The sequence below is a fragment of the Delphinus delphis genome, chromosome 8 (assembly GCF_949987515.2).
Source record: "Delphinus delphis chromosome 8, mDelDel1.2, whole genome shotgun sequence".
NCBI classification, from domain to species: Eukaryota; Metazoa; Chordata; class Mammalia; order Artiodactyla; family Delphinidae; genus Delphinus; species Delphinus delphis.
Genome location: NC_082690.1, coordinates 45,053,242 through 45,079,162, shown reverse-complemented (window position 1 = coordinate 45,079,162; position 25,921 = coordinate 45,053,242). Strand labels below are relative to the sequence as shown.

General features: G+C 35.6%; 1 protein-coding gene across 5 annotated transcripts in view; it reads right to left on the bottom strand.

The window, feature by feature from the left end:
- The window catches only part of GRM5 (glutamate metabotropic receptor 5), a 535,807-nt gene extending 515,651 nt beyond the window's left edge, over window positions 1-20,156 (bottom strand). For all 5 annotated transcript variants that reach the window (XM_060018122.1, XM_060018126.1, XM_060018127.1 and 2 more), the window contains exon 1: window positions 19,499-20,156. In XM_060018122.1, coding sequence (XP_059874105.1) covers window positions 19,499-20,156 — 658 coding nt within the window. The remainder of the gene's footprint in view (window positions 1-19,498) is intronic.
- Between the last annotated feature and the right edge of the window lie 5,765 nt (window positions 20,157-25,921).

The window sequence follows — 25,921 nt, the reverse complement described above, 5'->3', positions numbered from 1 at the left end:
TGAGGATGGCAACAAGAAACATAGTGGAAAGGAAAGTGTAGGTAAAATGCTAAGGATTTCATCAAAAGTGAAAACATGACCTTTTTTTTTTTTTTAGATTCCATATATATGGACTTGAGGACACGGGGAGGGGGAAGGGTAAGTTGGGACGAAGTGATAGAGTGGCATGGACATATACACACTACCAAATGTCAAATAGCTAGCTAGTGGGAAGCAGCCACATAGCACAGAGAGATCAGCTCGGTGCTTTGTGACCACCTAGAGGGGTGGGATAGGGAAGGAGGGAGGGAGACGCAAAAGGAAGGGGATATGGGAATATATGTATATGCATATGTATAGCTGATTCACTTTGTTATAAAGCAGAAACTAACACACCATTGTAAAGCAATTATACTCCAATAAAGATGTTAAAAAACACACAAACAAACAAAAAAACCAAGAAAAAAATAGTGAAACTATGAGACAGGTAATACAGACATAAAGAATGTAGTCAATAAAATTACAAAGGAGCAATGCAATAGCGCCTGGACAGTGACCTGGAAGTGGTTTACACTTAAAAGATGCAGCAAATGATTTGAAAATGTGTCCATAATATATTGTTGTTGCTTTAAAAATTAAGCTACAAAAAAAGGTAAACAGAGTTGAATTTTTAAATATTACTTAACAAAGTTTAGAGAAAAAGAGAGAAGGAGAAAAAGAAATTGATTTTGAAAAGTTATAAAGAAAAGCTGGAAAATTACTCACAAAACAGTCAATCGTAGTTACCTCTGTGAGTGGAATTGGAGGGTCAGGGTTTCATAGATATACTTTACACTTCTGTAGCTTTTTAATTTGGAACACTAAATATAGCGTGAGGTAATGAAAAGAGTCTTGGGAATCAGAAATGCCTAAAAATGAAATTTTGCCTCAGCCATACTGTAACCTTATAAAATTATTTGTTTTCTCTATACTTTAGTTTCCTTGGCTCCTTAAAATGACAATCATTGTATGTGCATTACAAGTCAATAGGAATATCAAATGAGATCATACATATGAAAGACTATACACATGATTGTCATTCAATGTGTGATCTATTATTATTTGTCATATCCTCAGTCCCTTTTGGAAGAAAGGAAGAAGAATACAGTAGAATAATCATTCTTTTTTCCCTGTGAATCAAATACAATTTAAGAAAAAAAGAAATCCACAAGGTAGCATGCAAGGTCATCTGGGCAAATGAGTTTTTATGACTAGTTAAATGTCATAAGTATTCTTACAATATTTCATATACTACTGAAGCCATATGTTGCAAGTAACCCACAGGACAAAGTAGAAGTCTTGAAGTAAAGAATGGTCAAATGATTGTACAATGGATAAAAGGAAAATACTCCTTCAAGGGGCAGGGACCAGCTTACTCTCACCCCTCAACCTCTACTTTCTCTTTCATAATGGATGATTGCTCACTAGCCATGCCTGGAAATACTTAATTGTTCTATACCACATCTGGCCACTCACTCAACTATCTCAAAGCCTAGTAGCAATTAGTAACCGAGTTATAGTGCCCAACAGGCTACTGCAACGAAGAAAGCCAAGAACAGTTGCTTTATTAGATAAAATTAGCTTATGACAAAGTTTGAGATTTTCATACTGGTAAGAAACCCAAAACCCTGAGGTTGCAATACAGACCAGGCTTTCATAAATTAGTTGCCAAATTAGGTCCTAAAAGGAAAAAAATTCTATATTATTTAGCATATTTATTAGACTATATGGTGATTAAATTCAACTTTGAATAAATGAAACTCAACAAGTATTCATTCAACATCATACACTCAGAACTGTGACAAATGCAATGAAAGATATCAAAGAAATTTGTCATCCTTTACCGAAAGAAGATTCCACTCTCATTAATTACAATTAACATCTATATAACACTTTACTCCAATAGAATTTTTAACAATTCAAATACCAGAATTGAACTACCATACTTTTTAGCTTATATATCAATGACCAAAGTATTTAGTGGCATTAATAAACGCACAACATAATGTCAGGTGTTAAAGAGAAAAAGTGCCCTGGTACATCTCTAATGGAGTTTTTTTCTGATCAAAACATTATAGAATTTATGACAGGAATAAAACTAAGAAGTTAATGAGGAAGAAAGAGCTAAGAATTATTTGGTAAAAGCACTACTAAAGGACTTCCCTGGTGGTGCAGTGGTTAAGAATCCACCTGCCAATGCAGGGGCCATGGGTTCGAGCCCTGGTCCATATATATACATATATGAACACTGGGGTGCATGTATCTTTCTCAATTACTGTTTTCCTTTCCTTTCCATATATACCCAGGAGTGGAATTGCTGGATCTTATGGTAGTCCTACTTTTAGTTTTTTGAGGAACCTCGATACTTTTTTCCACAGTGGCTGCACCAGTTTACATTTCCACCAACAAAGTACAAGGGTTCCCTTTTCTCCATATCCCCACCAACATTTATTATTTGTGTTCATTTTGATGATAGCACTCTGACAGGTGTGAGGTGATAACTAGTTGTGGTTTCAATTCACATTTTTCTGATGATTAGCAATGTTGAGCAACTTTTATGAGCCTATTGGCCATCTGAATGTCTTCTTTGGAAAAATGTTTATTCAAGTCTTCTGCCCATTTTTGTAATCCAGTTGTTTGTCTATTTGATATTGAGTTGTACGAACTGTTTATACAGTTTGAAAATTAATCCCTTACTGATCATATCATTTGCAAATATTTTCTCTCATTCAGTAGGTTGTCTTTTCATTTTGTAAATAGTTTCCTTTGCTGTGCAAAAGGCTTTAACTTTAATTAGGTTCCATTTGTTTATTTTTGCTTTTATATCTTTTGCCGTAGGAGGCAGAACCAAACAAAATTGCTATAATTTATTTCAAAGAGTGTTTTGCCTATGTTTTCTTCTAGGAGTTTTAATAATATGTATGTGTATGGTTAAGAGTGGGACTTATGAAGGAAGATTAAAGGATGACTGACTGTAGAGGTAAGGTCTCTATCATAGTTTAATAACAAGCTCATACTTGGTGTATGAACACTTTATATATTTAAATCTTCAAAATTTATTTTACTGTACCAAAAACTTTACTTTGAATGCAACTTTGATAGGATTATACATGGGCAGGGAGAAATGCAATGCCTTGCTTCCTAAGAAAGCTAGTGGTTAGTTAAATATACTTATATTACCTGAACTTTTATGCCAGCAATTATTTATTTAAAAAATTTATATTCTTGCTGTATTATACATTTAAAGAGTCATAAATATTGAACCTTAAAAATTGTTCATATCCTTTCAAGTTAATACAGGAATGTAATCTTCCTTCTTACTTGTGGTCTTTGTAGTTGTTTTTATTAATTTAGCTAAGAAAATTTTTTTAAACACTAAGGTAAACACCACATAAAATGTTCATTTATATGCTTTTATAATTGTAAAAAGTAAAAACATTTATTTCTGATCTGATTTTTATGATTTCTTTCCTTCTGCTAACTTTGGGTTTTTTTTGTTCTTCTTTCTCTAATTGCTTTAGGTGCAAGGTTAGGTTGCTTATTTGAGATGTTTCCTGTTTCTTAAGGTAGGATTGTATTGCTATAAACTTCCCTCTTAGAACCACTTTTGCTGCATCCCATAGATTTTGGGTCGTTGTGTCTCCATCGTCATTTGTTTCTAGGTAGTTTTTGATTTCCTCTTTGATTTCTTCAGTGATCACTTCGTTATTAAGTAGTGTATTGTTTAGCCTCCATGTGTTTGTATTTTTTACAGATCTTTTCCTGTAATTGATATCTAGCCTCATAGCATTGTGGTCGGAAAAGATACTTGATATGATTTCAATTTTCTTAAATTTACCAAGGCTTGACTTGTGACCCAAGATATGATCTATCCTGGAGAATGTTCCATGAGCACTTGAGAAAAATGTGTATTCTGTTGTTTTTGGATGGAATGTCCTATAAATATCAATTAAGTCCATCTTGTTTAATGTATCATTTAAAGCTTGTGTTTCCTTATTTATTTTCATTTTGGATGATCGGTCCATTGGAGAAAGTGGGGTGTTAAAATCCCCAACTATGAATGTGTTACTGTCGATTTCCCTTTTATGGCTGTCAGTATTTGCCGTATGCATTGAGGTGCTCCTATTTTGAAATTAAAGATGATACAAATAGATGGAGAGATATACCATGTTCTTTGATTGGAAGAATCAACAATGTGAAAATGACTCTACTACCCAAAGCAATCTACAAATTCAATGCAATCCCTGTCAAACTACTACTAGCATTTTTCACAGACCTAGAACAGAAAATTTCACAAACTGTATGGAAACACAAAAGACCCCGAATAGCCAAAGCAATCTTGAGAACGAAAAACAGAGCTGGAGGAATCAGGCTCCCTGACTTCAGACTATACTACAAAGCTACAGGAATCAAGACAGTATGGTACTGGCACAAAAACAGAAAGATAGATCAATGGAACAGGATAGAAAGCCCAGAGATAAACCCACGCACATATGGTCACCTAATCTTTGATAAAGGAGGCAGGAATGTACAGTAGAGAAAAGACAGCCTCTTCAATAAGTGGTGCTGGGAAAACTGGACAGGTACATGTAAAAGTATGAGATTAGATCACTCCCTAACACCATACACAAAAATAAGCTCAAAATGGATTAAAGACCTAAATGTAAGGCCAGACACTATCAAACTCTTAGAGGAAAACATAGGCAGAACACTCTATGATATAAATCACAGCAAGATCCTTTTTGACCCACCTCCTAGAGAAATGGAAATAAAAGCAAAAATAAACAAATGGGACCTAATGAAACTTCAAACCTTTTGCACAGCAAAGGAAACCATAAACATGACCAAAAGACAACCCTCAGAATGGGAGAAAATATTTGCAAATGAAGCAACTGACAAAGGATTAATCTCCAAAATTTATAAGCAGCTCAACAACAAAAAAACAAACAACCCAATGCAAAAATGGGCAGAAGCCCTAAATAGACATTTCTCCAAAGAAGATATACAGACTGCTAACAAACACATGAAAGAATGCTCAACTTCATTAATCATTAGAGAAATGCGAATCAAAACTACAATGAGATATCATCTCACACCAGTCAGAATGGCCATCATCAAAAAATCTAGAAACAATAAATGCTGGAGAGGGTGTGGAGAAAAGGGAACCCTCTTGCACTGCTGGTGGGAATGTAAATTGATACAGCCACTGTGGAGAACAGTATGGAGGTTCCTTAAAAAACTACAAATAGAACTACCATATGACCCAGCAATCCCACTACTGGGCATATACCCTGAGAAAACCATAATTCAAAAAGAGTCATGTACCAAAATGTTCACTGCAGCTCTATTTACAATAGCCCGGATATGGAAACAACCTAAGTGTCCATCATCAGATGAATGGATAAAGAAGATGTGGCACATATATACAATGGAATATTACTCAGCCATAAAAAGAAACGAAATTGAGCCATTTGTAATGAGGTGGATAGACCTAGAGTCTGTCATACAGAGTGAAGTAAGTCAGAAAGAGAAAAACAAATACCGTATGCTAACACATATATATGGAATTTAAGGGAAAAAATGTCATGAAGAACCTAGGGGTAAGACAAGAATAAAGACACAGACCTACTAGAGAATGGACTTGAGGATATGGGGAGGGGGAAGGGTTAGCTGTGACAAAGCGAGAGAGAGGCATGGACATATATACACTACCAAACGTAAGGTAGATAGCTAGTGGGAAGCAGCTGCATAGCACAGGGAGATCAGCTCGGTGCTTTGTGTCCGCCTGGAGGGGTGGGATAGGGAGGGTGGGAGGAAGGGAGACGCAAGAGGGAAGAGATATGGGAACATATGTATATGTATATCTGATTCACTTTGTTATAAAGCAGAAACTAACACACCTTTGTAAAGCAATTATACTCCAATAATTATAATTATATTCCAACATTGTAATAATTATACTCCAACATTGTTATACTCCAACATTGTAAAGCAATTATACTCCAGATGTAAAAAAAAAAGACTGTCAAATAAAAGAATAAATAAATTAAATAATTTATTAAATTATTAATAAATTAATTAAAATATATTAAATTAATTAAAAAAGAAAAAAATAAAAGATATCAAATTAAAAATAATAGTGATAAAAACATTAATTTCGGGAAAAAATAAAAATAAAAGAATAAAAGTCCACATGTCAAAAATAAATAAATAAATAAATAAAAATAGTCTAAGGGCCCCCAAATCTGTAATTTGTGGAAAAAAGGATATTAGATAACCATGGTTAATAACATTCATAAAGGGCATGGAAAATATGGGAAAATGTTCTCTTTACAATGCTAAGTTAAAAAATGTAAACAAAAAAATACAAAATTATGTATAACTAGTTTTAAAATTGGTTATAACTAGTTATTAACACTGTGCATGAGAAAGATAAAAACAAATAAAAATGTTTTATTTCTGTTGCATTGTTAATGATCTTTCAAATTATTTTTTTCTTTTCCAAATGTTAAATAATATCTATGTATTACTTTTGTATTTGGAAATAATGTATGTTTTTAAATATATCATTTGTGCCCTCCTTATTTTCACTTAGTGTCATTTAGGTTGTTTTTAGACACCAGAATGAGAGGATGGGCATACTTCAAAGTGCAAATGTAACCCAAGGAGTTACATTTGAACCCATCACTAGGCCAAAATAAAAAATTATTATAATAACAAAATTAGTATTAACAGATGATATTTATTGACTGCCTACTATGAACTACACACCATAAATAAGTGTTTTATATATTTTAAAAGGCTCATATAATTTACACAATAGATAGTTGATGTAGGTCAACCATTATTCTCATTTTCTGTGACTCAGTTTCCTCATCTATAAAACTGAGATAATAATGGTACTACTTCATAAGATTGATGTATTAAATGAATCCATGTACGTACAAATACTCAGAAAAGTGCCTGGACACCTGGTGAATGCCCTGCAACTGTTCTCTATCATCATCATCACCGTCAATATCGGCAATCATTGAACAATTGATGAAGCTGAGATTTACAGAGGTTAAGTAACTTTCTCAAATTTTGGTCCCTTTAACCACAGAGCCTAAGCCCTTAAACTCAATGATAAAAGCAGTAAATAAATAAACTTTCAATTGTAATGAAAAGACAGCTGCTTGTAAAACTGAGTGTCTTTAAAATTAAAATTCTCTGAATATTAAGCTTACTTTCCAATTGGTGTCCTGGCACCAGGAGCTCTGAGACCTTAGACGAGTTACTTAAATTTCTAAAACCTGAGTTTCTCTTTTCAAAAACTGACGTTGAAAAAAGAACGCAAAATAACAACAGCCAAGATTTTTTGAACTGTTATTGTTACAGTTAATGTTACTGTTTTTATCGTGGTGAAAATATCATTAATGAAGTCTTTGATTAGCATCTAATTTTCACAGTACTGTACTCAATATTTTGTAAAAGCATAGTTCAAGCATATAGATCTTGGCACACGGTGAGTGTTCAATTAATATTTAATTAATTAATATATCAGGCAGCTTTAGATTTACAAAGTGCATTAACTGATTATTCAATTGACCATCATAACAAAACATGAGTAGAGAAAGGGCAGATATAGCCTTCTGACATCTTGCAAATGAGGATTCGTGTATTCAGAAAGGTTCAATGAACCGTCCAAGGTCATCCCAAAGTGGGAAATCAAATATGGTCTCTGGATTAATTCCAAGATTAATGCTCTTTCCACTGATCTCAAAACCAATTCTTCGATGCTCTACCTGGATCAAAAGTCAAGTTTTCCATATTCAAATTCAGTCACTTCAGCATGAGTTTCTGCTCTTCTTCAGGAATGGGTAAGTCTTATTTCAGTTGCCTTTCATCAGAAATTTGTACAATTTCTGAAAGTATACTCATGGCCACTTTATTGTATATTAAAAACTTGAGAGCTTATTTTTCTTCTTCATGTTTCTAAATGATATTCTTTCTTTCTACTGATGGAACAAATGTTACACTCTCCCCAGCCTCTTGAAACCTTCTAATCAGATGCAATAATTTGCCCAAAGGCACGTAAGAGACTTTGAGGCTAGGAGAGAAATTTCCTGACAAGTAAACCCAAATCACTATTCCCTATAGTCATAAAGTAACACAGCCTCCTTCAAGGAAGGCGTTTTCCAAGTAAGTGAAACCAATTCAGTACAATCATTAATTCTACTGATTCCTCAAAAGAACTCGAAACATTTTAGAAGAGTTTAAGACTCAGAAAAGACTCAGAGAAGAGGGAGAGGTTTGAGAATTTCAAGAAAGAAGCAGATACCAAGTAACATCAAAACCAGAGATAGGTTTGAGATTATAAATAATTTCAACCAAAGAATGTTAAGTTTGTACCAAGAAAAATGTAGTATGATTAAAAGGGAGAAAAAGTGTTTTAAGTTTTCCTAGGGTTCCACATAAATAATTAGGTAATTTTCAGAAGTCTAAAATTCAAAAAAAGAAATTATCTCAATTTTGTTAAACAAGCCAGAGAATGTCTTAATTACTAGTGACAATGTATTTTATAATTTATTGTTTGAGGTTGCCTGCTATATCCATTAGTGAGGGAGATTAAAATCTTTCCTTTTCATAGAAAAAATATTTTATTGGCACCTAAACCAGGCTTCCTATCTTGAATGGAACAGAAACTTCATACTAGATCAGGGAGCATTAAACAGTATAAACAAAAGCATAACTAGGTCACCTATGATGCTTCACACGGCTCCCCTCAATTCCAGAATATTAAGCACAAAGCAAGTATAAAACCATATTGTGTTAAACAAAAGGATGACACACTGCTTCTTTCTTTTCGTTTTTTTCTTCCAACAGAGATATCCATCCCTATTCACCTTATGTAAACATCCTGCTTCTAGGAGCACATATCTCACTTGTATTATTTGGTAAGGACTGGTAAGTGGAGATTGTTTTCAGAAAAAAATCTTTAAACTCTCTATAATTTTCCAAATTACACTTAATAAAGACTTCTTTCTTTCAATCTAGTTGCTTAATACAGTCATCCCTTGCCATACAGGTGTCACTTTATGGGTTCCTGCTTACACATAACCCTATTCTTTCTATAAAGGTACATTTTATATTAGTACGAGACCAGGGCTTGGTATGCATCTGAGAAAAGCCATGTGCTGACAAGTGCTTCCATCTTACTTTTTTCATAGTGTGTACAACAGAGTCTAGCACGTAACATATTCCCAATAAATATGTTTAAACTAATGAGTAAATTAATTTACTTGTTGTAGCATCATATGGACCTCAAGTCCTATTAGGTATGCTTTTATATACTACATAGTTGTATTGAAACATATTGCACTTTGTCAAAAGTCTATAATATATTTTGTGTAAAAGTTTCTCTCAAATCATCAAAAATGTTGCTACCAGTTTTCAATTATTTTTATAATTTCATGCAATTCAGCAAATGAAAGTACTTCCAAACCGCCAAATAATTTGGAATTTTCTCATTTTATTAGTTATGAATAACAGTTTACTGTAATCAATTATATATAAATATAAATTTATGTAATTAATATTGCCAGCTTGATTCTTCAGCATATATTTTTTAATAAAACCTAAAGTTTCAACATTAAATGTAAGGAAAATTAATTATTGTTTATATTCTCACTCTGAACAAAAAGTGAGAATTAATTATGCTCATGTAATAAGGGATGAGTGTACTAACTTGGGAACTGAAAACAATCAAATTAAATTTGCTTACAAATAATACAGCCAGATAGCTTGTTTAATTTTTTTCAGTGTCTTGATATAGTTTTTCCTCTCTTTTCTCAATTTACTTCAATAAAACATATTATCAGCTTCATTTTTAATTTAAAAATTTTCAAATTCCATGAAATTGAAATTAAACTAACACGATACTTCAATATGTCTTACTTATATATTTCTCCAGCTTCTCTAAGGGATAAAAAGCCACTATATGACAACGCAATAATACAGTTTTCCTTAAAAACTGTACTCTCTCTACTCTCATAAAGGAGAATCAAGGCTTGAAATCCTAACCCACATCTGGTGAAAAGCAGATATAGAACTTTGGAAAAGAAGTTATATAACCAAAGAAATATGAAGAAGGTTTATGAAGAAATTGTCAAAGACACAAATACTTGTTTTTAGAGTCCTTGAGAAAAGGACCAAAGACATACCCTTTTTACTCTATTTATATTCTATCTACTTTTCATTGTAGCTATGGGTAGGGCTGACTTTCAGATAATATTAATAATAATACACTAATGATAGCATAAACATCTATATCTTGATACCACTTCATAGATTATAAAAAACAGATAATTTCTGATAACACATTAAATAATTGATGAATAAGTTATTATTACTGTCATTGTTATATCTGAGCTATAATGATGTGTAAGAGAGCATCAGTTTTGTTTTCAAACTAGTATAGTTATTAAATATAGACTGGTTTATTTCCAAGGTCCATATTATATCCTTTTGTCTTTAAACTCAAGCCTATGGAATGCCTCAATGTGCTCCAACTTTGCTTGCATTAACAAAGTTGCAGTTACTGACTAGTGAAGGGGCTGGAGCATGTCCAATTTGAAATTTACAAAGAAGTTACATAACCATTGGGCAAAATTATTTTTTTACTACAAAAGATATTCATGCTTTTTATAAAAGTGACAATTCAGAAGTGCTTAAAGTACAGCACTAATTTTCCATCTTCAACCTCCTGTTTCCACACCCCCTTCCCCTCCTGACACACACTGAAGATTATGGTGTTAACAGTCTAGCAGCTCTGGGACTTTCCAGACCTTGTTCATTTTACTACACCATAATGCATCTCAGCAGCTGGAGGAGAGGTGGTGGGATCTAGTTATAATTGTTCCAAAGCACTAAGCATCCTATGTTGTAATATATGATCACAGACTCAATTTTCAAAAGGAAAATTGGGAAGAATCTAAAACTCACTACGTTTACTGGTCACTTTCCTGGCTAGTTTTGCATTTCATTCAATAATCAATTTTAAATAAGCAAAGCCAAACTGAAACATTACCGATGGGTTTTTCTTCATGTCCAAGATAAGGCAAGGCACGTCCTTGGCAGGCTAATTTAGAAGGTACTTATTGAACACTTTGTGCCAAACTTAACAATAACTGCTTTGTATTTACTTTTTACAACTGTCTTATGGGGCAGGTATTATTATCTCAGTTTAATAAGGATGAAATTATATTAACTTACTTGTGCAAAGTCCCTCTAACTAGCAAGGATATTAATGAGGATTTTCATTCAAACCTGCCTGTGTTCATACTACTACTTAAAGTGATTCCAAAGGGTTAAGAAACTAAATTCCTGAGATGTCCATGTCTTTGCAACAAACTGAATTTAAGGTCATGACTCCACTGTAGCTTGCCTATTTTGTGAAACAACTTTTACTTCTAAAAGCGCTGTCTCACGTCTTACCTCACTTTATTTTACTAATGGTATTTGGCCTGATCTGCGCGTTCTAAAGAGACCTTAAATTTAGACTTGATTATATTATCAAATGAAAAGACATATAATCATTGGAAACTCAGAAAACTGACATAAGACTGTTACTTTATATGTTTAAGCTTGTGCTTTATTACACACCACATCACATGGTGCATCATGACTTATTCTATATAACCAAGGAATCACCTTATAAATAGCGTAACTACATCACATTGTATTTTAATGTGTTTATGTGTATGCATGTGTTGGAGGAGGTTAGATGTGCTAATGTGTTATATATAAACTTTTAATACCAAAATTATATAATACCTTTCGGCATTTATTTCTTAATATACTGGATTGGGATACTCAAAAAATAAAATGTCCCTATGCTTGTCTTGATCTCTGATAAAAACTAAGGCTGAGAACTTGCCTTCAACCTCCTGTACTAGTGTCCTCGACACTGTCCTATATTGATGCTTAGGCCATTTATCATTAACCATATATGAATTATTTTTATTTTGCTCAAAGTCTCTACCATTTCCCACCATGGATACTTTGGAATTCTTGCTTGTTCTTAATAACAAGGCTTAAGATCCACCCATCTAGGAGAGACAAACCAAATGACATTGTCACAGAAGCATAAACCTTTGTATGTGACTTGCATTTCTCTAGCAAATAAAAAAAAGGAACAATGTTAAAGAGAAAAGTAGAGTAAGTTGCTTTTAAGCTTATTTTTTAGCTGTAAGACATAGTAAGAAAAACACTGTAAATGGTAACCGTAGTACACATATGGCTATATGCAACTAAAATAAAAATTTACAGAGCAATATCTACTCTTACTATCATGTAATATACTGATATTTATATTCTACTCTATCCTATTTTATTCTACTGTATACTAACTGCTGGTCTCAGGCCACTAAATTGGTTTCACAATTAATTCATGGGTTGTGATGTGATTTTTGAAGCAACACTGACTAGATATTCTCTCATTTTAAAAGATCCTTTGTGTATGTGTGAAAAATGATGCATAAAATGCATACCTGGGGCACGATCTCTGGTTTTAAAGTCCTCTAAGATAAACATATCTGACTATCATATCTCTTGCCAAAAAGTATCCTCAATTCAACATTTGGTTAAATTGAGAAGTCTTTCTGGAGTATTTGCAAATGTGCCAAGATGAGATTTTATAACTCCTAGTTCTGACGAATTCCAAAGAAGTTTTTTATACATAAGGCTACAGCATTTAACAATATGTCTTCCTGCTCTTAAAAACTTGGTACCATACGGCTTCCTCCCATAATTGGCATCTGAAGGACGGATTGTGGCGTCTGCAATGGAGATGAGAATAGAAACAACCTACAGTCTGTACTCATCAACAGGCTCACAAAAAGGTCTTCTATGAGGTTAACTTGTTGCCACATGCCTCCTCCTTAATTTATTTTCTTTTTACTGTAATTAAATCTTTCCATGGGAACAAGGAATGGTGTTGCTTTCAAAGCCAGATAAAAAGACACATGAAATATGCTCAAAAGATATTCTCAGAAGGGAAACGAATAGTGTCTTCTTATTTCCTATGGAGGGAAGAGAATCAATAGATGTGCATTCTACTTCTCCTTGAAGCCACAACTACCCCAGTACACAGGAAGGGAGTTTGGACTTTTAATTAAAAAGAGCTGGCCTTGGGTTCAATTTTTGCTCTGTCACTAAGTAGCTACAGTATTATGCAAAAAAAATCACTTTCTCTTTCCATACCTGTTCTCTAACTTAAAAAATGGTAACTTTATCAGACTGTGTTATGGGATAAATGAATCAAGTAGAAAATTAATGACATATAGTATAAACGACCATGTTTTAACACACAGAATAATAGAATCTCAATTAAACAACATTTGGTTGTCAGGAAAGGGAGTTACCAAAAGGACAAATAATCCAACTCCCTCATCTCCCAGCTGAGGTTTAGTTCATTTTTCCAGATCCCCTCCACGTGGTTATGTATACCAGGCTTGTGCACAGGAGTTACCAAGAATTTAACTCACTACCTCCTAAGAGAGGCAATTCTTTCACTGAATGTGGAAACAAAATTTTGGACAGGAATCTTGAGTTGTGAGACCCAACTTTGTTAACAATCATGTACAAGTAAGGCCAAATTACTTGTCCATACTGTTTCCTCGAATGTAAGATAAAGGAGTTATTAAATGCTTACCTAAGATACTTCACACTGTTAACACAGTGTTAACATTCTATAGAGCTAACAGTAGTTTTTGTGTCTGAATTATCATCATGACCATCTGAAAAGTCATCTCAACTCTCAACACTATTCAACCCCTGAAGAAACAAAATGAAATCCCCTTAAAAAGTACTCAGTAGTGCCCATACTGACATTTCTCATCTTTCCAAACTAAATTGTTATCTTGATATAATCACAGTTAGTAGAAAAGGTGTGATGGAAAAAGTGTGTTCCCACTTTTTAGAAGGTAAATTAACACATAGACTATGAATCACATTCAAGGTCTTTCAACCAAAGCTTGTTATCAACTTTTTAAATAACTGATGGAAAAACCGTATCATAACCTGAAAGTTAGACGATATTTTAATGATGTCACATTACTAGTACCACTTACTGGTACATTTTTCCCCCAGAGCATCACTGAGATGTTTTTTTGGCTAGAAAAAATTAGCATTCCTTTATCATTAGGTGGAAGTAACAAATTCAAGAACCAGTGCAAACACAAAAGGGAGTTGGGTGTGAAAAGCATTTTACAATTAATCAAGGGAGGCATTTTGGCACCTCATTTTTATAAAGAGGCAAAACTGTGAAAAATTACAAGTGCCTGCTACTGATCCACATGCTATATATTCATTAAGTGTGAGCTGGATACTACTTTAACACAAATACACTCATTCACCAAATAGTCTTTGAGCCCCTACTATGTGCTAGGCACTCTGACAGGCCCTGGGCAGGTATAGTGGAGTTTCAACTAAAGCCAGCACAAACTGTGAAGTGTGAAAATCCTGTACGTCATCCATAAAGCGCAGTATGTATGGTTTGTGCCAACTGGTAATTCCTTTCCTCAATGAAACTGAGCTGTATCAAGAGGAAGCATGTAATAATGGAATATATGCAAGTGTCTGACTACTTAAAGCATCCAAACTTTCAGGAAGTTATCAAACCTCTAGCTTTGAACCAGAAGTATGGGTAAAGCATTTTAAATGTTCTTTCTTGCCCACAGCAATTATTCCATTGAAATCTCAATAATATTAATGCACGTTAATACATTTATCTTGTTTTGATTTTGAAGTTTAAACATTGTCGTAGTATCCTATTTGGGAGGGGCAGTTCAAGTTTAGTCATTGGGATGAAAACGCTTATCCTGGACTCTACCTTGAAGGTATTTATTATTGCACATGAATTTATGGTTAGGTAGGTAACGTTTATAGTTTCAGTTAGGATATATTGTATGATTGAAATTGACTGTGGGTCAGGAAGGCAACTGTGTGGCTCTTCACTGGGTGCTCTCACATAGTTGAGGTCAAGTGGTCTAAGACGGCCTCATCTGGAAAACCTGGCAGCACTCATCCTTCACAAGGTGATGACAGGGTTCTAAGATAGACAGACTAGGAAAAAAGTCTTCATTTCCACCAAGTTCTATTGACCAAAGCAGTCACATGGCTAGTGCCGCATGAGAGTGGAAGGGAACTATTAAGTTACAAAGCAAAGGGGTCATCAATGGAAATCCTCAGAGCCAAAGCAATGGATCTGCCACACCCCTAAACAGGCAAGCACCATAGACTCTGTACTATCATGGGCACATGTACCAAGGTTTCCCAATGTATGGAGGCAAAGGACCCCTTAAATTTTCTTAGAGCAGAGACAGTGGCAACTGGACTGTCTCCTTTACAAAGAATACAATTTTTTCTTCTCAGTTACTGCACGCTCCTCTCACAGCTGCAGAGCTAGAGTGGTTTGTATTTTTTTCTTTTTTTGTTTTCATACATTTAATCTCCTTGCCTTGAAGGCCTGGACAATATGTGTGCATAATATAACAAGCCACCATAAATATATAGTCCTGTAGCCTACGGAAAAACATAAACCAAGGAAATGCAAGTGGAGGAGATTAACCTTGAAGCTGAAACCCAAGGCTTCTTGTGCTTGTGCTCTCCTCTGAAATTCTGCGATGCCACACACGTTCTCAAAGGAACATCTTGTGTTAGCTGCCAAGAGGACTGAGAGACAAAGTACTGCACGTTTAGGTATAATGTAAATGGGCAACATGGGGGAACAAAAAGCTTTTTTGAAAATAAGACAATGTCTTTTTATAGACCTCAATGCCTGTGTGAAAGCATTTGGAAATTTCCATACTCTTCAAGAAAGAAGAATATCAACTGAGTGAAAAAAGGTAATTATACAGACATGGGTGTAAGTTTGAGATACTCAGGTAGGATGATCTAGGGCTAAAGAGAACTGTCCCAATCCAGCCATAGAAAGAGGCTCAGGTGAGAACTGGTATTGTCATTTCATGGGAAGTCCCGCAGGGGCTTCCTGAAGGGCCAGACAACAGAAACCCAGGCATCACCTTGGGGACTTCCGCAGTACCCAGCAGAGCTGTACCTTGTTACTCAAGCACTTTTCTGATCCTGGAGGTAAATTTTACCTTGTAAAACTTCCTACTCCACTGCTCCTATGCCGATAAATTTTAAGACATAATACCATGTAACCTCACTAGCCACTTACTCGCTGAGGATCCAAGCAATATAAATACCCCTTGATTAAACCACATAAAACAATAAACCAAAAAGCATTTCTTCCAGTCTTCAATGTTTGTATTCAAAGTTTGTTCTCTCCTAAATTCTGGTGGTATCTTCCAAATATTTTGCCCAAATTTGTCAACAAAATTTCTATTGGCCTATTTTTGAAAAAATAATTAAATTTGCCTGAATTTGGCAATAAGTTTTTATTGACTTTTCTTGCCCACAAATAGAATATTTTCTCTTAATTATTATGTTGCCTATGCTAAACACTACAGTTTAATTATTATTAATTATTTAATTAATTATTAATTATTATGTTGCAATAGGTAGTCTATGCTTCTAATATACAACTTCAAATGTTTGCATGTAGAAATTATATAAAAGAAAGTCTCTTCCATTCCACCCTATTCCTTAACTCCTTAGAATTCCTACCCAGAAGGAGCAACTGTTATCAGTTTTGCTCTTCTCTGAGAACAATTCTATGAATATTCAATCAAATGATTTTTACAAACTCCATTTTATACAAATAACATACCATTTACATAGAACTGTGCTTTGCTTTTTTCACTTAAAATGATCTTGGAGATCATTATGATCTCATTACCTACAGAGTGTCTCATTCATTTTAATAGCTACCTAATAATATACTTTACGGATGCATTATAATTTATTTTATTGTATCACTCAGTATAGGGATATAATTAGGTTGGAAAAAACATTAAATTAGTAAGAGTCAAAGGCATGATGACGAGTTTCTCTTTGAACACAATCTTGGATTAGCATCTCCTACAGACTGATCAAGGCCTACTCTTCTGAAGCTAGATGGAAGTTCCTAATGAAATTTATGATTGATCTGAGGTAAACCAAACATAGCTTCATCCTTGGTCTCTTGCAAACATGTTTTTTTACTTTCTCACCTTCTCATATTTCCTCATGCCCTTTACTGGAAACCCATGCCTTCTTAATTTTCACCAGTTGTCAGTATTCTTCCTATTAAAATTCCACTGTCAAATTCATTTCCTTCTCTAAGACTTCCACCATGGCCTCCATCACCATAGAGCAGGATGTGATTTTTTTCTCCTTCAATTTACTTGAGAAACATTTGTAACTCCGTGTCATCTTGAATTATGGTTATGGAAGTATTAGTGCGTGCTCCATCTCCTTTGCCAGACTGCTTGCCCATTGAGGGTGGTAATGTACAAAACATAGGGCTGTCCTTCACAGGACTATTAGAGACTTTTGTATATTTTGACTTAATAAATATGTGCTGCATAAATATATATCCTCTGGGTGTGATTCTATTGGATTCTGCTGAATTAGAATAGGGCACTGAATTAGCAGTTAGTAGCTGTGAGCCCTCCTCCTACCTCTGAAGTTGCTATCAGGTAGTTATTGGATGAAGTATATAAACTCTTAAAACATTCGTATTTTAAAAATGGAATAAAATATCTGGACTATCTAAATCACTGCTTGTTGTGAGAATCAAATGAAATAGTGGTTTTATAAGAAAACTCTCAGCATTAGGAAAAAAAATCAAAGGTCTCCTAGTCCAATGACCTATCCATTGATCAAAATCTCTATATATCAACATCTTTGTACGTAAACCATAAACTTATGTATGAAAATTTCCAGAGGCATAGAAGTATCAATCCAGTATAGAAGGCCATTTTATGTTTGTGCAGCTCTGAATATTGTTAAGAGTGGCCATACAGTGAAATCCATGTTATGTCACTTGATAATGAAAAGTTTGCTATATCTAATTGGTGACAGGCTCCCAATCTCTGAAGTAGTCTTACTCTGGTCATTTCATTAATTTCGCAATAACTCAATCCCACTTTTACAAGATTAGATTGTTTGGAACACAGTGACAGTATTATTGCAGAATTTAAAAATCTCAACTGAGATTTGAACCTCAGGAACATTCGAATCTCAGCTCTTTCACTTAATTCTTGACATTAGGCATGTGGCTTACATTTTCTATGCTTCAGTTCCCTCATTTGTAAAGTGGGGATCAAAACATAATCTATCTCATAGGTTTGTTTGAGTACTATCAATAAATATCTTTATAGAATATATATATGAAAAAAACCTTTTCATAGTGCCTCAGTAGTTGATAGCTATAATTAACTTTCAATGTTATTCTCAGGTCTATTGATCCAACAGAAATGACTTTGTATAATGTAACAATGTGTCCATATTGGCTATACTGGATGAAATATACTTACACAAGAGATTAAATGATCTGAATATATTATGATTTGATTTTATTTTAAGAAATAAAAAATTTTAAAAAACAGAAAAAAATTAATTAATTAAAAAGATAAAGTAAAAATCTCAACTAATCTTAACAATGATCTAATGAGCTATACAAAGTCTTGTGTACCTTCTTTGGTATACTGTAGTGTTTAGCATAGGCAGTATGCTGTCCTAGAAAGAGTGCTACATAATGAGTAAGCCTCACAATTTGGGTATCTTAACTTCTGTAGGTGAAATCAAACCTATCCCAAACAGCGTTGGTTGAGAACTAACAAATAATGTATACAAACGCATTTGAAAAGCACCATCAACAATAATCAGGGCTGATACTATTATTATCTGGTATAGAACCTCAGTCATATTTTCCTTCCTCACTATGATTTCCACATAAAGAAGCAATAAATTTCAAAGCAAACTAATGCTGAATTATTAAAACTTATACTTCCTGAGAATGTTCTATACAAGGATAGAACTAATTCATACACATCTCCATTTCAGATTTAACGATACACTCTATTGAAAAATAGTTGTAAGACTAAACCGTTTGGTAATTTTCTATTACAACATACCTGGGCCAGAATTGGCTGCCTGCAGGCCTTATGTGTATGTATGTGTACCTCCCTTTAACTATCAGAAACTCTCAGGTACTCAGAGCAAACTTACAGTGTTAAAATGTAAGGAGTTCAAAGGAGATCTAGAAATCTTAAAAATCCCTAGCATTGTTATAGAAGATGTACAAATAATGTAACACGTAAACCAAAAAAAAGTATCCATTTTGCCAACTGATGGTCGCATAATCACTCATGTTAGCTTATATCTATTTTGCTCTAGACATCTGTCATCCCGTCCCTTCTTATATAAGTGGTATAACTGAGCCACTCAAAAGATCTCAAATAATTAGGACAATTTTAGCCCTCCAAAACTTGCAAGTTTAACTGGGAAGCTATCAGGTGCACAAGACATACTCGGTGTAAAGAAAACTTACCTTCTGTGTGCACCGCTGACACATAGGTCCAGTTGTACCTCTTCACTATGTCCACCATGGCCCGTGCCTGCTGGGCATCTGAAGGCACGACCCTCATGAAGTACTTGAACAGAGTTTTGTCGCTCAGATCCATGCTTGTTGCCGAGTAAGCAATTTGAGGTATGTTGAAAAGCTGGAGCAAGTTCTGGACCTGAATGGCCACAGAACTGGAGCCAGGCCCGATGACCCCGACTATGGGCTTCTTGGAGCGGAAGGAAGAGGAAGAGCCATCCACACAGCGCACCAAGCCTTCTTCTTCTTCGGAAGAAATGAGGGAGTCCCTTATAAACTCAATGCTCTGCTCTAGGGCCACGGCCGAATGCCAGCAGGAGTCCCTGATCTCGCAGCCCAGGGTGATGTTGGGCAAGAGCGTGGGGTCTGAGTTGATCCTTTCCAGGGTGTGCAGCATGGCCTCCACCCTCTGAATGCCATACTGTTCACGAACTGCCCCACACTTCCGCTCATGAACTTTGTCCACAGTGGGCTGGTGGTGGACAGAAAAGAGAGCCCCGATAATGATGTCACCAGGCATGTGAGCCACCACCCTCCTCTCACTGGACTGTGCGCTCCCACGGACATCTTTCAAAAGCAGGACTGACAGGATCAACAGAAGGACCATTTTAGGAAAGGAGTTCAAGCTAATAAAGACAGCATGGTGGGGAAAATTTAGGCGAGTTCTGAGAGAGAGAATCCGGTGATGTCCTATGGTGAGCCGCAAACCAAAAAATCAGCCAGTGATTTAGATGTGCTCTCTAAAGGACCACCATGTCCCCAGGGACCATTTAGTTAGATGCATCCATATGTGATCACGATCTTCAAAACCTGGGGAAAAAAAATAGAATGGGGATTTAGCAACGTAAGTGCAACCGGATTGGGAAGCTCGAACAGTCTATGCTAATAGAGAAAGAGAGGTCTTTCTGATGTAGGTAACTTGAGAAAAAGAATCCAAAAATCTTTCTGACTCTTCTTCGTCTGTCTCCTTTGTGATTCTGTGATTTGATAAAAGCAGCTGATACAGCTTCTTGATCCTACCTGGCTTAGGTTAATATTTTTTTCATTTGCTCATCTGGAGTACGCAAAACCAAATCTCATGTGTGGGAGGCCCAGCTATACTCTGACACAAAGGTGAGGGAAAGCACCTAAAAGAAGTATGCCATGAACAGAAATCTTCAAAAAAACCCAAAATATTAGACATTGGTGATCCCAATAATAACGACGGTATTTTTGTTTGTTTGTTTTAGAAATGCTCTTTGTGTCCTTCCAAATTTTCAGCATTAAGCATGTACTGATTATGCAATTAAAAAATAAAGTTACTTTAAAAAAAGCCTACAAACCCCATCTTCAAATGCAATGTAAAGCAAGTTGAATAACATTCCCAACAAGTATTGAGCTTAGTTTCCATACAATATAGACCAAAGACAAATGAGGTCAGATCAGTATTTTCACGTTAAATGAACTATAGGATAGAAGAGGGTTGGAAGATTACAAAGTAAAATGCCCCCAAAGGCATACAAAGGCATAGTGCACTGGTACCAATTTTTGCAGAAAAGAATATTCAGGTTCAAATTCCAGTTCTGCTACAAAGAACTACTACTAAATTATTTAACCTCTCAGCACCAGAATTTTGTCATCTGAAAAATGGGGATCATATGTGCTAGGCTGCCCTTATGGGAATCAATATAAGATACCAACTGTGCAAATGTTTTGTATATTGAAAACGGATATATATATTCAAGACATGATTTTTTTCTGTTATTAAATTTCCAAGGGCCTTCTGTGGCTAGGTGGTGAGGACAGAAAATTCTCTGGCAACACACTCAGTTCTCCAGAGTCTTCAAAGTAATTACAGAGTCTTGTAATAAAATTGACAGTAATCAGTCCTTTACCCCGATCCAGGAAAAATTTCCACATCATGAAGATTCAAAGGGCTGGAGGGATGCATATTTGGAACTATACTTCCAAGTAGAAACTTAGTATAGCTATGAATATAGTCATCTATTTTAGTTTAAACTCCTGGGGAAGAAGAAAATTTTGTCCCAGGTTGCCTACAGCAAATTCTAGCATGATTTATAAAAGAGAACTGACAAATTAGTGATCTGGGTTATTTAAAGGATTGTTTAAGAGACTTATTTTGTAAGTTATTAGCTCTGCCAGCCAAAGATCTCAAGTTGTTTTAAAGTGACTCCCTAAGCATCACCTTTCAAAGACAGGTGATGTTGCTTCAGGAGTTTATGCAATTATGATGATGTTTCTTCAAGAATACCAATGGTTTTCAAGACTCATCAGATCTGCAAAAATTCTAGTCCAGACACATAATGAATATAACCTGAATCACATTTCTAATCACTCTCACCCTCATTTTCACCATTTCCTTCCACTGTTTCCAATGGCAACAGAGAAATGCTCCCTCTGTACAGTGCCAAACACTAAAACACACACGCACATGCGCGCGCGCACACACACACACACACACACACACCCCTCATCAAATAGCTACACGCTCCAGAGTAACTAGATTTTTAGCAATATTTAGGAGAAAAATCAGCTTTGGTATGGAAGTTGGCATTGTAGACAAGGGGGAAGGAAACAAAGACATATTAATTTTCTCGTTGGGAAATTATCTGAATATTCTCAAGCTTTCCCTTCACTTTACTTAGACCAAAGACTTGGGGACCAATGCTTATTATCATGGTCATGTGAATTCTACTTCAGACAAAAAAAAATCTGAAGTAAAAGGAATCACAATTTCTCATTAAATCCAGAATGTTAGTAAGCAAATCCAGTAACAAAACAGGACTCATTTTTATTATGTAAGAGCATCAAAGCGACATGAGAGACTAGAAGTGGCCCATCAAACTGATGAACCTAAAATATCGATCTCATGCATTTTATGTTAGAGTTATTTCCAGCAAGCCCCATGTACTGAGAATATATATTGATACACACACACACACATATATATATATATGTAACTTCCTATGATAGGCTAAATTAATTACTTAACTCATTCAACAAATACCTATTAACTACAGAGTGGCAAAGACTAATATAACAAAGAAGTACAGTGATGTACATCGATAATTACCATCATTATCTTTCATTGAGCGCCCATCATACACCAGGCGTTTATTCACTAACTCATTAATCATATATTTATGGCCTGCCTATGCTATGACTCTCTCCTGGGAATCAAACATTCAAGAGAAAACAGGGTGTACATGCTCCCTATACTTATGGGGCTTACAAATCAGTACTCTAAAACAGCGGTCCCCAGCCTTTTTGGTACCAGAGACCGGTTTCCCGGAAGACAATTTTTCCACGGAAGTGGGAGGGGGATGGGGGAGGATGATGATTCAGGCGGTAACGCAAACAACGGAGAGCAATGGGGAGCGGCAATGAAGTTGCACTTGCTCGCCGCTCACCTCTTGCCGTGAGGCCTGGTTCCTAACAGGACGGTCTGGTACCAGTCCAACGCCCAGGGGTTGGGGATCCCCGCTCTAAAAGGTGACTTGAACTGGAACCTGATGAGTGCAAAGGACAATAAAATGAAGAATGGAGTCAGTCATGCGAAAAGTGTGGCTAGAGCATAAATAATAAGCGCAATTATGGTACAAAATGAGGTTGGAAAGATACGGAACGGCCAGACCATGTAGGATCTTGTAGGCTCTTAAGGAATTTGGAACTTAAGTGCAACAGAAAGCCACTGAGGAAGTGTAAACAAATGACTGGCACAATCCAATCTTAGAAAAGATTCTCCTAGCTCCTCATTGTTCCGGATAATGGACTTGAGAAATCTGAGACTCTTATAATACTCTAGGTAAGAGATGATAGTGGCTTGGCTATGATTGGTGACAGTGGATATGGAGAGAAGTGGACACAGTCAGATATCTTTTGCAAGTAGAATCGACTGGACTTGCTGACGGACTGGATGTGGGTAAGGTAGAGAGGAATCAGTGTCTACTCCTAGGTTTTGAGTCTAACAAACTAGTATATTCTGGTATCATTAAAAGGGATGGGACTGACTGGAACAGAAACAGATGGGCTCAAGGGAAAACAATGACTTTCTTTTGAACATGTTAAATTTGAGATGCTTTGGAAGCATCCAGGTATAGCTGTCAAAGAGGAAGGAAGATATGTAAGCGTGGACCGAGAGGAGTTTTTTGGCTTAAAGATGTAAACCGGGGGTCACCAATATATAAACCCTTTGAAATGAATAAAATTACCTAGAGAGCAAGTATAAATAAAGAAAAGGTGGGGCTGAAAAGTAAGCCCCACAGAGAGGTAAGGCTGTGGGAAAGCCAGCTAAGGAAACAGAGGCAGCTCAGAAAGTAAGGAGAGAAAGCAAGAACATGTGATATCAGAGATGCCAAAAGAGAATGTCCTGGGCACTTTATAGTTGCAGACATATGCAAGGCTTTCATGCTTCTCGTTCCCCCAGAAGATATTATATTCTATGTGCATTGTGTATCTGCGTCTGTATGTGGGTATGTCTGTATGTGTGGTATGTGTGTGTCAATAATCCTTATAACAACCCTGAGATGTAGGTATTATTTTATTCTATTTTCCTAATGATGTAACGGGTTTTAATAACTTAAAAACAAGCCAATCATGGGATGATGGAGCTAGAATTCATGTCTATGCCTAGTGACTCCATAACATACTCTTATTATCATCTTTTGTCACCTTACCACCCCTTCTGCCAAGAGAGGTATTTCCAAAGTCCATGAAAACTGAGAGGGGCCACCCAAACACAGTTTGAACTTCCAAGGGAGCTAGAATCTAACAGGAGTTTGCTTAAAAAATAGTGATGAACATTTCAGGAAAAGAGATGATTCACACCTAGAAGGTACAAATGTGTATGACTATCTGGCACAAATATATTTTTATTGCCCTGGCATCCCCTACTAGATTATGACCTGCCACATTATAAATCAATGATTATTTCATAATCTGCCTTGAATACACACAGTGACTATATTTTATTGATACTAGCTATGAAGCTCAGATACCTGGAAAGTATATTCTGAAATTATGACTTAGAAATTTGACAGAATTGTGCTACAACTCAGATTATTATAAGGTTAAACAACAAGTCATCCCACGTGCTCCCAAAATACAAGAAATCGATACAGCATAAATTCTAAATAGACCAACAGAGTATACCCTAGCTCTATCAGCATCGCTCATTTGTTCAGTAAGTCTTTATTAAGTAACTGTGCTGTACTAAGCACTCTTCTAGTCCCTGAGGATTCAATTATGGGCAAGGCAGACACAAATTCATGCCCTCATGGAGCCTGTAATCCAAGGTGGTTTGTCAGACTATAAATAAGATAAGGAAATAAAATATTGTATGCTATACAGTAATAAGTGTTAAAGAGAAACAATAAGCCAGGGAAGGAAGATAGAAAGTATCAGGGATATGGAAAAAAATTTTAATAATGTAGCCAAAGAAGTTTAAACTGTAAAAGTAAAATTGGGTAAATAACTAAAAGAAGTAAGAGAATGACTCATGCAAATAACAAGGGAATGAACACTCCAGGTTAAAAAAAAAAGTAAATGCTAAGTCCCTGAGGCAGGTTTATGCTTAGTGTGTTGAGAAACAGCAAGGAGGCCAGGGTGACTGCAGTGAAGTAAAAGTGGGGAGAGAGGAAGAAGGGAGGTTTGAGAGCTAGTATGATGATCAAAGCCTTTTTGGACTTTGAAAGACTTTGGCTTTAACATTGTGTGAGAGTGATTTTCTGGAAGCGTTTTCAATAGGGGAGGGACACACAATGACCAACTTTTCAACAAGAATAAGGGCACAGAGGCAGAACCAAAAAAGCAATTAGGAAACTACTGCAATAATTCAGGTGAGAGAGATGACAGAGGCCTGGATCAGGAAGATGGTAGTATAGGTAGTGAGAACTAGTAGGATTCTGAATATATCTTGAAGATAGAGTGAAAGGGTTTGCTGTCAGATCTGACTTGGACTGTGAAGGAAAGAGAAGGATCAATGAGGACACTAAGGTTTTCAGTCTGAGCAAATAAAAGATGGTACCATGTTGACTGAGGCGGAGAAAACTGTGGAGGAGCAGATCTGGGTGGAGATAACCGAAATTCAGTTTTGATACACCAATTTTTAATTCTTGTTAGAAATTCAAGAAGAGATATTTAATAAGCATCTGATATAAGAGGTGGAAATTCTGGAGAGAGGTCTGCATAGGAGATATAAATGGAGGAGGCATCAGTATGTAGATGTTCTTTTTTGTAAAACATAAAACTGGATGAAATCACCTAGGAATTGGAAAGAGAAAAACTAGTTCTGAGACTGAGGCCCGGGGAATTTCAATGTTTAAACTCCCAAAGACCCAGAGACAAGGAAAAACCAGCAAAGGAGACTGAAAA